This window comes from Aedes aegypti, chromosome 1 (assembly GCF_002204515.2).
Source record: "Aedes aegypti strain LVP_AGWG chromosome 1, AaegL5.0 Primary Assembly, whole genome shotgun sequence".
Taxonomy (NCBI): domain Eukaryota; kingdom Metazoa; phylum Arthropoda; class Insecta; order Diptera; family Culicidae; genus Aedes; species Aedes aegypti.
The window spans coordinates 18,944,733-18,957,213 of NC_035107.1; the positions used below are offsets into that span (position 1 = coordinate 18,944,733).

Genomic DNA, 12,481 nt, shown 5'->3' on the forward strand with positions numbered 1-12,481 from the left:
AGCATAAGCTTTCTCCAAGCTTCGAGTAGAAGCTTTTTTCAAGCTTCAAGTAGAAGCTTTCTCCTAGCTTCGAACAGGAGCTTTCTCCAAGCTCCGAGCAGAAGCTTTCTCCAAGCTTCGAGTAGAAGCTTTTTTCAAGCTTCAAGTAGAAGCTTTCTCCTAGCTTCGAACAGAAGCTTTCTCCAACCTTCGAACAGAAGCTTTCTTTATGCTTCGAGCAGAAGCTTTCTCCAAGCTTCGAGTGGAAGCTTTCTCCTAGATTCGAACAGAAGCTTTCTCCAACCTTCGAGCATAAGCTTTCTTCAAGCTTCGAGCTGAAGCTTTCTCCAAGCTTCGAGTGGAAGCTTTCTCCTATTTTCGAGTAGAAGCATTTTTCAAGCTTCAAGTAGAAGCTTTCTCCAAGCTTCGAGCAGAAGCTTTCTTCAAGTTTCGAGTAGAAGCTTTCTTCAAGCTTCAAGCAGAAGTTTTCTCCTATCTTCGAGCAGAAGCTTTCTCCAAGCTTCGAGTAGAATCTTTCTCCTAGCTTCGAACAGAAGCTTTCTCCAACCTTCGAGCATAAGCTTTCTTCAAGCTTCGAGCAGAAGCTTTCTCCCAGCTTCAAAGAGAAACTTTCTTCATGCTTCGAGCAGAAGCTTTCTCCAAGCTTCGAGCAGAAGCTTTCTTCAAGTTTCGAGTAGAAGCTTTCTTCAAGCTTCAAGCAGAAGTTTTCTCCTATCTTCGAGCAGAAGCTTTCTCCAAGCTTCGAGTAGAATCTTTCTCCTAGCTTCGAACAGAAGCTTTCTCCAACCTTCGAGCATAAGCTTTCTTCAAGCTTCGAGCAGAAGCTTTCTCCCAGCTTGGAACAGAAGCTTTCTTTATGCTCCGAGCAGAAGCTTTCTCCAAGCTTCGAGTAGAAGCTTTTTTCAAGCTTCAAGTAGAAGCTTTCTCCTAGCTTCGAACAGGAGCTTTCTCCAAGCTTCGAGCAGAAGCTTTCTCCAAGTTTCGAGTAGAATCTTTCTCCAAGCTTCGAGCAGAAGCTTTCTTCTAGATTCGAACAGAAGCTTTCTCCAACCTTCGAGCATAAGCTTTCTTCAAGCTTCGAGCAGAAGCTTTCTCCCAGCTTCGAGCAGAAGCTTTCTTTATGCTTCGAGCAGAAGCTTTCTCCAAGCTTCGAGTAGAAGCTTTCTCCAAGCTTCGAGTAGAAGCTTTTTTCAAGCTTCAAGTAGAAGCTTTCTCCAAGCTTCGAGCAGAAGCTTTCTCCTAGCTTCGAGCAGAAGCTTTCTCCTAGCTTCGAGCAGAAGCTTTCTTCAAGTTTCGAGTAGAAGCTTTCTCCAAGCTTCAAGCAGAAGTTTTCTACATGCTTCGAGCAGAAGCTTTCTACATGCTTCGAGCAGAAGCTTTCTCCAAGCTTCGAGTAGAAGCTTTCTCCAAGCTTCGAGTAGAAGCTTTCTCCAAGCTTCGAGTAGAAGCTTTCTCCTAGATTCGAACAGAAGCTTTCTCCAACCTTCGAGCATAAGCTTTCTTCAAGCTTCGAGCAGAAGCTTTCTCCCAGCTTCGAACAGAAGCTTTCTTTATGCTTCGAGCAGAAGCTTTCTCCAAGCTTCGAGTGGAAGCTTTCTCCTAGATTCTTACAGAAGCTTTCTCCAACCTTCGAGCATAAGCTTTCTTCAAGCTTCGAGCAGAAGCTTTCTCCAAGCTTCGAGTGGAAGCTTTCTCCTATTTTCGAGTAGAAGCATTTTTCAAGCTTCAAGTAGAAGCTTTCTCCAAGCTTCGAGCAGAAGCTTTCTCCCAGCTTCAAAGAGAAACTTTCTTCATGCTTCGAGCAGAAGCTTTCTCCAAGCTTCGAGTAGAAGCTTTCTCCAAGCTTCGAGCAGAAGCTTTTTCCAAGCTTCGAGTAGAAGCTTTCTTCAAGCTTCGAGTAGAAGCTTTCTCCAAGCTTCGAGCAGAAGCTTTTTCCAAGCTTCGAGCATAAGCTTTCTTCAAGCTTCGAGCAGAAGCTTTCTCCAAGCTTCGAGTAGAAGCTTTCTCCAAGCTTCGAGTAGAAGCTTTCTTCAAGCTTCGAGTAGAAGCTTTCTCCAAGCTTCGAGCAGAAGCTTTTTCCAAGCTTCGAGCATAAGCTTTCTTCAAGCTTCGAGCAGAAGCTTTCTCCCAGCTTCGAACAGAAGCTTTCTTTATGCTTCGAGCAGAAGCTTTCTCCAAGCTTCGAGTAGAAGCTTTCTCCTAGATTCGAACAGAAGCTTTCTCCAACCTTCGAGCATAAGCTTTCTTCAAGCTTCGAGCAGAAGCTTTCTCCAAGCTTCGAGTGGAAGCTTTCTCCTATTTTCGAGTAGAAGCATTTTTCAAGCTTCAAGTAGAAGCTTTCTCCAAGCTTCGAGCAGAAGCTTTCTCCCAGCTTCAAAGAGAAACTTTCTTCATGCTTCGAGCAGAAGCTTTCTCCAAGCTTCGAGCAGAAGCTTTCTCCAAGCTTCGAGCAGAAGCTTTCTCCAAGCTTCGAGCAGGAGCTTTCTCCAAGCTTCGATCAGAATTTTTCTTCAAGTTTCGAGTAGAAACTTTCTCCAAGCTTCAAGCAGAAGTTTTCTCTTAGCTTCGAGCAGGAGCTTTCTCCAAGGTTCGAGCAGAAGCTTTCTCCAAGCTTCGAGTAGAATCTTTCTCCAAGCTTCGAGTAGAAGCTTTCTCCAAACTGCAAGCAGATGCTTTCTCCAAGCTTCGAGCAGAAACTTTCTCCAAGCTTCGAGCAGAAGCTTTCTCCTAGCTTCGAGCAGAAGCTTCCTTCAAGTTTCGAGTAGAAGCTTTCTCCAAGCTTCAAGCAGAAGCTCTCTACAAGCATCGAGCAGAAGCTTTCTCCATGCTTCGAGTAGAAGCTTTCTCCAAGCTTCCAGCAGAAGCTTTCTCCAAGCTTCGAGCAGAAGCTTTCTCCAAGCTTTGAGCAGAAGCTTTCTCCAAGCTTCGAGTAGAATCTTTCTCAAAGCTTCAAGCAGAAGCTTTTTACAAGCTTCAAGCAGAAGCTTTCTCCAAGCTTCGAGTAGAAGCTTTCTCCAAGCTCAGAGCAGAAGCTATCTTCAAGGTTCAAGCAGAAGCTTTCTCCAAGCTCCGAGTAGAAACTTTCTCCAAGCTTCGAGCAGAAGCTTTCTCCAAGCTACGAGTAGAAAGTTCCTCCAAGTTTTGAGTAGAAGCTTTCTCCACGCTTCGAGCAGAAGCTTTCTCCAAGCTTCGAGCAGAAGCTTTCTCCAAGCTTTGAACAGAAGCTTTCTCCAAGCTTCGAGCAGAAGCTTTCTTCAAGCTTCGAGTAGCTGTCTCCAAGCTTCGAGCAGAAACTTTCTCCAAGCTTCGAGTAGAAATTTTCTCTAAGCTTCGAGCCTAAGCCTTCTCTAAGCTTCGAGCAGAAGCTTTCTCCAAACTTCGAGCATAAGCTTTCTCCAAGCTTCGAACAGAAACTTTCTCCAAGCTTCGAGCAGAAGCTTTCTCCAAGCTTCGAGTAGAAACTTTCTCCAAGCTTCGAGCAGAAGCTTTCTCCAAGCTTCGAGTAGAAAGTTCCTCCAAGTTTCGAGTAGAAGCTTTCTCCACGCTTCGAGCAGAAGCTTTCTCCAAGCTTCGAGTAGAAGCTTTCTCTAAGCTTCGAGTAGAAGCTTTCTCCTAGATTCGAACAGAAGCTTTCTCCAACCTTCGAGCAGAAGCTTTCTTCAAGCTTCGAGCAGAAGCTTTCTCCCAGCTTCGAACAGAAGCTTTCTTTATGCTTCGAGCAGAAGCTTTCTCCAAGCTTCGAGTGGAAGCTTTCTCCTAGATTCGAACAGAAGCTTTCTCCAACCTTCGAGCATAAGCTTTCTTCAAGCTTCGAGCAGAAGCTTTCTCCAAGCTTCGAGTGGAAGCTTTCTCCTATTTTCGAGTAGAAGCATTTTTCAAGCTTCAAGTAGAAGCTTTCTCCAAGCTTCGAGCAGAAGCTTTCTCCCAGCTTCAAAGAGAAACTTTCTTCATGCTTCGAGCAGAAGCTTTCTCCAAGCTTCGAGCAGAAGCTTTCTCCAAGCTTCGAGTAGAAGCTTTCTCCAAGCTTCGAGTAGAAGCTTTCTTCAAGCTTCGAGTAGAAGCTTTCTCCAAGCTTCGAGCAGAAGCTTTTTTCAAGCTTCGAGCATAAGCTTTCTTCAAGCTTCGAGCAGAAGCTTTCTCCCAGCTTCGAACAGAAGCTTTCTTTATGCTTCGAGCAGAAGCTTTCTCCAAGCTTCGAGTAGAAGCTTTCTCCTAGATTCGAACAGAAGCTTTCTCCAACCTTCGAGCATAAGCTTTCTTCAAGCTTCGAGCAGAAGCTTTCTCCAAGCTTCGAGCAGAAGCTTTCTCCAAGCTTCGAGTAGAAGCTTTCTCCAAGCTTCGAGTAGAAGCTTTCTTCAAGCTTCGAGTAGAAGCTTTCTCCAAGCTTCGAGCAGAAGCTTTTTCCAAGCTTCGAGCATAAGCTTTCTTCAAGCTTCGAGCAGAAGCTTTCTCCCAGCTTCGAACAGAAGCTTTCTTTATGCTTCGAGCAGAAGCTTTCTCCAAGCTTCGAGTAGAAGCTTTCTTCTAGATTCGAACAGAAGCTTTCTCCAACCTTCGAGCCTAAGCTTTCTTCAAGCTTCGAGCAGAAGCTTTCTCCAAGCTTCGAGTGGAAGCTTTCTCCTATTTTCGAGTAGAAGCATTTTTCAAGCTTCAAGTAGAAGCTTTCTCCAAGCTTCGAGCAGAAGCTTTCTCCCAGCTTCAAAGAGAAACTTTCTTCATGCTTCGAGCAGAAGCTTTCTCCAAGCTTCGAGCAGAAGCTTTCTCCAAGCTTCGAGCAGAAGCTTTCTCCAAGCTTCGAGCAGGAGCTTTCTCCAAGCTTCGATCAGAATTTTTCTTCAAGTTTCGAGTAGAAACTTTCTCCAAGCTTCAAGCAGAAGTTTTCTCTTAGCTTTGAGCAGGAGCTTTCTCCAAGGTTCGAGCAGAAGCTTTCTCCAAGCTTCGAGTAGAATCTTTCTCCAAGCTTCGAGTAGAAGCTTTCTCCAAACTGCAAGCAGATGCTTTCTCCAAGCTTCGAGCAGAAACTTTCTCCAAGCTTCGAGCAGAAGCTTTCTCCTAGCTTCGAGCAGAAGCTTCCTTCAAGTTTCGAGTAGAAGCTTTCTCCAAGCTTCAAGCAGAAGCTCTCTACAAGCATCGAGCAGAAGGTTTCTCCATGCTTCGAGTAGAAGCTTTCTCCAAGCTTCCAGCAGAAGCTTTCTCCAAGCTTCCAGCAGAAGCTTTCTCCAAGCTTTGAGCAGAAGCTTTCTCCAAGCTTCGAGTAGAATCTTTCTCAAAGCTTCAAGCAGAAGCTTTTTACAAGCTTCAAGCAGAAGCTTTCTCCAAGCTTCGAGTAGAAGCTTTCTCCAAGCTCAGAGCAGAAGCTATCTTCAAGGTTCAAGCAGAAGCTTTCTCCAAGCTCCGAGTAAAAACTTTCTCCAAGCTTCGAGCAGAAGCTTTCTCCAAGCTACGAGTAGAAAGTTCCTCCAAGTTTTGAGTAGAAGCTTTCTCCACGCTTCGAGCAGAAGCTTTCTCCAAGCTTCGAGCAGAAGCTTTCTCCAAGCTTTGAACAGAAGCTTTCTCCAAGCTTCGAGCAGAAGCTTTCTTCAAGCTTCGAGTAGCTGTCTCCAAGCTTCGAGCAGAAACTTTCTCCAAGCTTCGAGTAGAAATTTTCTCTAAGCTTCGAGCCTAAGCTTTCTCTAAGCTTCGAGCAGAAGCTTTCTCCAAACTTCGAGCATAAGCTTTCTCCAAGCTTCGAACAGAAACTTTCTCCAAGCTTCGAGCAGAAGCTTTCTCCAAGCTTCGAGTAGAAACTTTCTCCAAGCTTCGAGCAGAAGCTTTCTCCAAGCTTCGAGTAGAAAGTTCCTCCAAGTTTCGAGTAGAAGCTTTCTCCACGCTTCGAGCAGAAGCTTTCTCCAAGCTTCGAGTAGAAGCTTTCTCTAAGCTTCGAGTAGAAGCTTTCTCCTAGATTCGAACAGAAGCTTTCTCCAACCTTCGAGCAGAAGCTTTCTTCAAGCTTCGAGCAGAAGCTTTCTCCCAGCTTCGAACAGAAGCTTTCTTTATGCTTCGAGCAGAAGCTTTCTCCAAGCTTCGAGTGGAAGCTTTCTCCTAGATTCGAACAGAAGCTTTCTCCAACCTTCGAGCATAAGCTTTCTTCAAGCTTCGAGCAGAAGCTTTCTCCAAGCTTCGAGTGGAAGCTTTCTCCTATTTTCGAGTAGAAGCATTTTTCAAGCTTCAAGTAGAAGCTTTCTCCAAGCTTCGAGCAGAAGCTTTCTCCCAGCTTCAAAGAGAAACTTTCTTCATGCTTCGAGCAGAAGCTTTCTCCAAGCTTCGAGCAGAAGCTTTCTCCAAGCTTCGAGTAGAAGCTTTCTCCAAGCTTCGAGTAGAAGCTTTCTTCAAGCTTCGAGTAGAAGCTTTCTCCAAGCTTCGAGCAGAAGCTTTTTCCAAGCTTCGAGCATAAGCTTTCTTCAAGCTTCGAGCAGAAGCTTTCTCCCAGCTTCGAACAGAAGCTTTCTTTATGCTTCGAGCAGAAGCTTTCTCCAAGCTTCGAGTAGAAGCTTTCTCCTAGATTCGAACAGAAGCTTTCTCCAACCTTCGAGCATAAGCTTTCTTCAAGCTTCGAGCAGAAGCTTTCTCCAAGCTTCGAGTGGAAGCTTTCTCCTATTTTCGAGTAGAAGCATTTTTCAAGCTTCAAGTAGAAGCTTTCTCCAAGCTTCGAGCAGAAGCTTTCTCCCAGCTTCAAAGAGAAACTTTCTTCATGCTTCGAGCAGAAGCTTTCTCCAAGCTTCGAGCAGAAGCTTTCTCCAAGCTTCGAGCAGAAGCTTTCTCCAAGCTTCGAGTAGAAGCTTTCTTTAAGCTTCGAGTAGAAGCTTTCTCCAAGCTTCGAGCAGAAGCTTTTTCCAAGCTTCGAGCAGAAGCTTTCTCCTAGCTTCGAGCAGGAGCTTTCTTCAAGTTTCGAGTAGAAGCTTTCTCCAAGCTTCGAGCAGGAGCTTTCTCCAAGCTTCGAGCAGGAGCTTTCTCCAAGCTTCGATCTGAATTTTTCTTCAAGTTTCGAGTAGAAACTTTCTCCAAGCTTCAAGCAGAAGTTTTCTCCTAGCTTCGAGCAGGAGCTTTCTCCAAGGTTCGAGCAGAAGCTTTCTCCAAGCTTCGAGTAGAAGCTTTCTCCAAACTGCAAGCAGATGCTTTCTCCAAGCTTCGAGCAGAAACTTTCTCCAAGCTTCGAGCAGAAGCTTTCTCCTAGCTTCGAGCAGAAGCTTTCTTCAAGTTTCGAGTAGAAGCTTTCTCCAAGCTTCAAGCAGAAGCTCTCTACAAGCATCGAGCAGAAGCTTTCTCCATGCTTCGAGTAGAAGCTTTCTCCAAGCTTCCAGCAGAAGCTTTCTCCAAGCTTCCAGCAGAAGCTTTCTCCAAGCTTTGAGCAGAAGCTTTCTCCAAGCTTCGAGTAGAATCTTTCTCAAAGCTTCAAGCAGAAGCTTTTTACAAGCTTCAAGCAGAAGCTTTCTCCAAGCTTCGAGTAGAAGCTTTCTCCAAGCTCAGAGCAGAAGCTATCTTCAAGGTTCAAGCAGAAGCTCTCTACAAGCATCGAGCAGAAGCTTTCTCCAAGCTTCAAGCAGAAGCTCTCTACAAGCATCGAGCAGAAGCTTTCTCCATGCTTCGAGTAGAAGCTTTCTCCAAGCTTCCAGCAGAAGCTTTCTCCAAGCTTCCAGCAGAAGCTTTCTCCAAGCTTTGAGCAGAAGCTTTCTCCAAGCTTCGAGTAGAATCTTTCTCAAAGCTTCAAGCAGAAGCTTTTTACAAGCTTCAAGCAGAAGCTTTCTCCAAGCTTCGAGTAGAATCTTTCTCCAAGCTTCGAGTAGAAGCTTTCTCCAAACTGCAAGCAGATGCTTTCTCCAAGCTCCGAGTAGAAACTTTCTCCAAGCTTCGAGCAGAAGCTTTCTCCAAGCTACGAGTAGAAAGTTCCTCCAAGTTTTGAGTAGAAGCTTTCTCCACGCTTCGAGCAGAAGCTTTCTCCAAGCTTCGAGCAGAAGCTTTCTCCAAGCTTTGAACAGAAGCTTTCTCCAAGCTTCGAGCAGAAGCTTTCTTCAAGCTTCGAGTAGCTGTCTCCAAGCTTCGAGCAGAAACTTTCTCCAAGCTTCGAGTAGAAATTTTCTCTAAGCTTCGAGCCTAAGCTTTCTCTAAGTTTCGAGCAGAAGCTTTCTCCAAACTTCGAGCATAAGCTTTCTCCAAGCTTCGAACAGAAACTTTCTCCAAGCTTCGAGCAGAAGCTTTCTCCAAGCTTCGAGTAGAAACTTTCTCCAAGCTTCGAGCAGAAGCTTTCTCCAAGCTTCGAGTAGAAAGTTCCTCCAAGTTTCGAGTAGAAGCTTTCTCCACGCTTCGAGCAGAAGCTTTCTCCAAGCTTCGAGTAGAAGCTTTCTCTAAGCTTCGAGTAGAAGCTTTCTCTAAGCTTCGAGTAGAAGCTTTCTCCAGGCTTCGAGTGGAAGCTCTCTCCAAGCTTCGAATAGAAGCTTTCTCCAAGCCTCGAGCAGAAGCTTTCTCCAAGCTTCGAACAGAAGTTTTATCCAAGCTTCGAGCAGAAGCTTTCTCCAAGCTCCGATTAGCAACTTTCTCCAAGCTTCGAGCAGAAGTTTTCTTAAAGCTTCGAGCAGAAACTTTTTCCAAGCTTCGAGCAGAAGCTTTCTTAAAGCTTCAAGTAGCTGTCTCCAAGCTTCGAGCAGAAGCTTTCTCTAAACTTCGAGCAGAAGCTTTCTCCAAGCTTCAAAAGCTTGAGAAGTTTTATTCAGAAGCTTGTGAAGCTTCATCCAGAAGCTTGTGATGCTCCATTCAAAAGCTTGTGGAGTTTCATTGAAAAGCTTGTAAAGCTTCATCCAGAAGCTTTAGAAACTTCATTCAGAAGCTTTAGAAGCTTCATTCAGAAGCTTTAGAAGCTTCAGTCAGAAGTTTTAGAAGCTTCATTCAGAAGCTTTAGAAGCTTAATTCTGAGCTTTATTCTGAAGCTTCGGAAGCTTTTGTAGAAGTTTTTTGTACTTTATTCTGAAGCTTTTTCAGTTTTACTAAGAATCCTGTCTAGATTGTCTGGCATCACTGTTTTCTTCACACACACAAACAATATTCACTCATATGACATACATATCTAAAGACGATGACATTTTTTCAACTAAAGATAAACGAACAACTCAAACGCAACGCCTAGTAAAATGAGATGGACATTGTATTGGAACTAAAAGCGATTACTTTTCAATTTCAACGATTTACTTTCTCATTTTTGCTACACCAATTTTGTGTTCACAGATACGTTTTTTTAGTTCGATTCAGAATCGAAAACGTCATACTACTACAATCTCCCGCAAGCGCCAACATCGACAGATAGGAAATAAAAATACAATGCTATTATTTACAACTAAAGATGAGTTTGGACGTCTGTGTTTTCGGTTTTGAATTTGCTCGAACAATACTCTAAGACAAAAGAAAAAAAAAAGTTGCGCCTACTGGGTTCACTTTAAGTTTGCTTTCTCATCTGTTTTTTTTTTCTCTTTTCTTTTTGGATCGAACTTGCCATTGAACTATGCGAACAAGAGCGAGAAAAAACTGAACTCGATCGATTGGTGTATCGATTTGCTTAAGCTAACTGGACGACGATAGTTGAGTAAATGCTTTAACAAGAATTTTGGTACAGTGTAGCTTCGAAAAGAGCGTAGAATTTTCGCACTCAAAGAAAATAATTTAGTTTAAAATAAATCACAATAAAAATTTGAACAGGTCTAATTAAAACAATAGTTCAGCTCTCGTTCAACCACCACCAGGCCGTCTGTTGGGCCTTGCGGCGAGCTTTGCGCAATTTTTTCTCCCTCTTTCGCAATTTGCGTAACCGTTTGACGAAGAAATTTACTTTGATCGGATTATCGTCGTAGTAGTCCATCAGCGTCTCGCAGTAGGCCCGTCCGATGTGTTCGTAGTCCTGGAAACCGACAAGGGTGTCAAAATCCTAGGGATCGAAGAGTGCCATGTTTTTTTTTGTTTTCACTTACCGCCGTGGAAAAGTGCGTCCCTGCCCGGCCACCCATCGTGCTTCCACCGAAGGAAGCCTCCAGGGTGTAGCTGTTGGTCACTCCGAGCACCCAGACGACGATCCGTCCGGTGCCCTCCTTGTTTTTCTGCACCTTAAATTTGCAGTTTTCGAAGGAAAACTGACAATCGAAGACTCTAGTTATTACCGAGATCTATAGAAACCGGAAGGAAGACCTACCTTATCGGCCACGTTCTTGTGCAACATCAGCGGGAAGACCTGCTCCAGCAGCCGCCGATCCGGATGCCGCTTCAGGTTCTCGCACCCGTAAATGAACACATTGTGCTTGCGTGAGTGGGCGTGCATGTCGCAGTACATCGCGACGCCGCAGTCCTCCATCAGTCTAAGAAAAAAAAACATTAAGTTGGTTTTATCGAGTTTTTAGGAATATTTTTGGAAATTTGCTCCGTAATGACTGATTACGCTTGAGCCTTTAGAATAAAACAAATCAGAAGGTGGATTTCGAATATGAATTGTATTTGTTTATTGGATTGGATTTGGATTGGATTGGACTTGGATTGGATTGGATTTGGATTGGAATTGGATTGGATTCGGATTGGATTTGGATTGGATTTGGATTGGATTTGGATTGGATTTGGATTGGATTTGGATTGGATTTGGATTGGATTTGGATTTGGATTGGATTTGGATTGGATTTGGATTGGATTTGGATTGGATTTGGATTGGATTTGGATTGGATTTGGATTGGATTTGGATTGGATTTGGATTGGATTTGGATTGGATTTGGATTAGATTTATATTGGATTTGGATTGGATTTGGATTGGATTTGGATTGGATTTGGATTGGATTTGGATTCGATTTGGATTGGATTTGGATTGGATTTGGATTGGATTTGGATTGGATTTGGATTGGATTTGGATTGGATTTGGATTGGATTTGGATTGGATTTGGATTGGATTTGGATTGGATTTGGATTAGATTTATTGGATTTGGATTGGATTTGGATTGGATTTGGATTGGATTTGGATTGGATTTGGATTGGATTTGGATTGGATTTGGATTGGATTTGGATTGGATTTGGATTGGATTTGGATTGGATTTGGATTGGATTTGGATTGGATTTGGATTGGATTTGGATTTGGATTGGATTTGGATTGGATTTGGATTGGATTTGGATTGGATTTGGATTGGATTTGGATTGGATTTGGATTGGATTTGGATTGGATTTGGATTGGAATTGGATTTGATTTGGATTGGATTTGGATTTGGATTTGATTTTTGAACGAAGCTCTGAAAGCTTCTGAACGAATCTCGGAAAGCTTTTGAACGAAGGTCTGAAAAATTCTGAACGAAGCTCCGAAAGCTTCTTAACCAGGCTCTGAAAGCTTCTGAACAAAGCTGTGAATGCTTCTGAACAAAACTCCAAAAGCTTCTGAACGAAGTTTGAAAGCTTCTGAACGAAGCTTGGAAAGCTTCTGAACGAAGCTCGGAAAGCTTTTAAACGAAGTTCGGAAAGCTTCTGAACGGAGCTCGAAAAGCTTCTGAACGAAGCTGTGAAAACTTCTAAACGGAGCTCGGAAAACTTCTGAACGGAGCTCTGAAAGCTTCTGAACGAAGCTCTGATAGCTTCTGAATGAAGCTCTGAAAGCTTCTAAACGAAGCTCTGAAAGCTACTGAACGAAGCTCTGAAAGCTTCTGAGCGAAGCTCTGAAAGCTTCTGAACGAAGCTCTGAAAGCTTCTAAACAAAGCTCTGAAAGCTTCTACTCAATGCTCTGGAAGCTCTGGAGAGCTTTTGCTCGAAACTTTGGAAGCTTTTGCTCGAAGCTCTGGAAGCTTCTGCTCGAATCTTTGGAAGCTTCTGGTCAAAGCTCTGGAAACTTCTGGTCGAAGCTATGGAAGCTTCTGCTTGAATCTCTGGAAGCTTCTGTTCGAAGCTCAGAAAGACTTCTGCTCGAAGCATTGAAAGCTTCTGCTCGAAGCTCGGAAAGCTTCTGCTTGAAGCTCGGAATGCTTCTGCTCGGAGTTCAGGAAGCTTCTGCTCGAAGCCCTGAAAGTTTCTGTTCGAAGCTTGGAAAGTTTCCTGCTGGAAGATCGGAAAGCTTTGCTTCTGCTCGAAGCTCCGGAAGTTTCTGCTCGAAGCCTGGAAAGTTTCAGCTTGAAGCTCGGAAAGCTTCTGCTCGAAGCTCGGAAAGTTTCAGCTCGAAGCTCTGGATGCTTCTGCTCGAAGCTCCGGAAGCTTCTGCTCTTGAAGCTTCTGTTTGGAGCTCGAAAAGATTCTGCTCAAAGCTTGGAAAGCTTCTGCTCGAAGCTCAGAAAGCTTCTGCTAAAAGCTTGGACAGCTTCTGCTCGAAGCTCGGAAAGTTTCAGCTCGAAGCTCTGGATGCTTCTGCTTGATGCTCTGTAAACTTCTGCTCGAAGCTCGTTAAGCTTTTGCCTGAAGCTCAGAAAGTTTCTGCTCGAAGCTCTGGAAGTTTCTGCTCGAAGCTCT

The 12,481-nt window shown here is 44.0% G+C and overlaps 2 protein-coding genes across 2 annotated transcripts in view; one reads left to right on the plus strand and one right to left on the minus strand.

Annotated features, from left to right (window-relative positions):
* Window positions 1-12,481, plus strand: part of LOC5568128 (probable glutamine-dependent NAD(+) synthetase) — a 380,498-nt gene that overhangs the window by 39,805 nt on the left and 328,212 nt on the right. The gene's annotated exons all lie outside the window — the stretch shown is intronic.
* LOC5565478 overlaps window positions 1-12,481 on the minus strand; it is a 157,858-nt gene that overhangs the window by 23,173 nt on the left and 122,204 nt on the right. Inside the window, exons 9-11 of the mRNA XM_021837247.1 lie at window positions 10,211-10,373; window positions 9,993-10,151; window positions 9,854-9,922 (exon numbers count right to left, since the gene is read on the minus strand). Coding sequence (XP_021692939.1) covers window positions 9,854-9,922; window positions 9,993-10,151; window positions 10,211-10,373 — 391 coding nt within the window. The remainder of the gene's footprint in view (window positions 1-9,853; window positions 9,923-9,992; window positions 10,152-10,210; window positions 10,374-12,481) is intronic.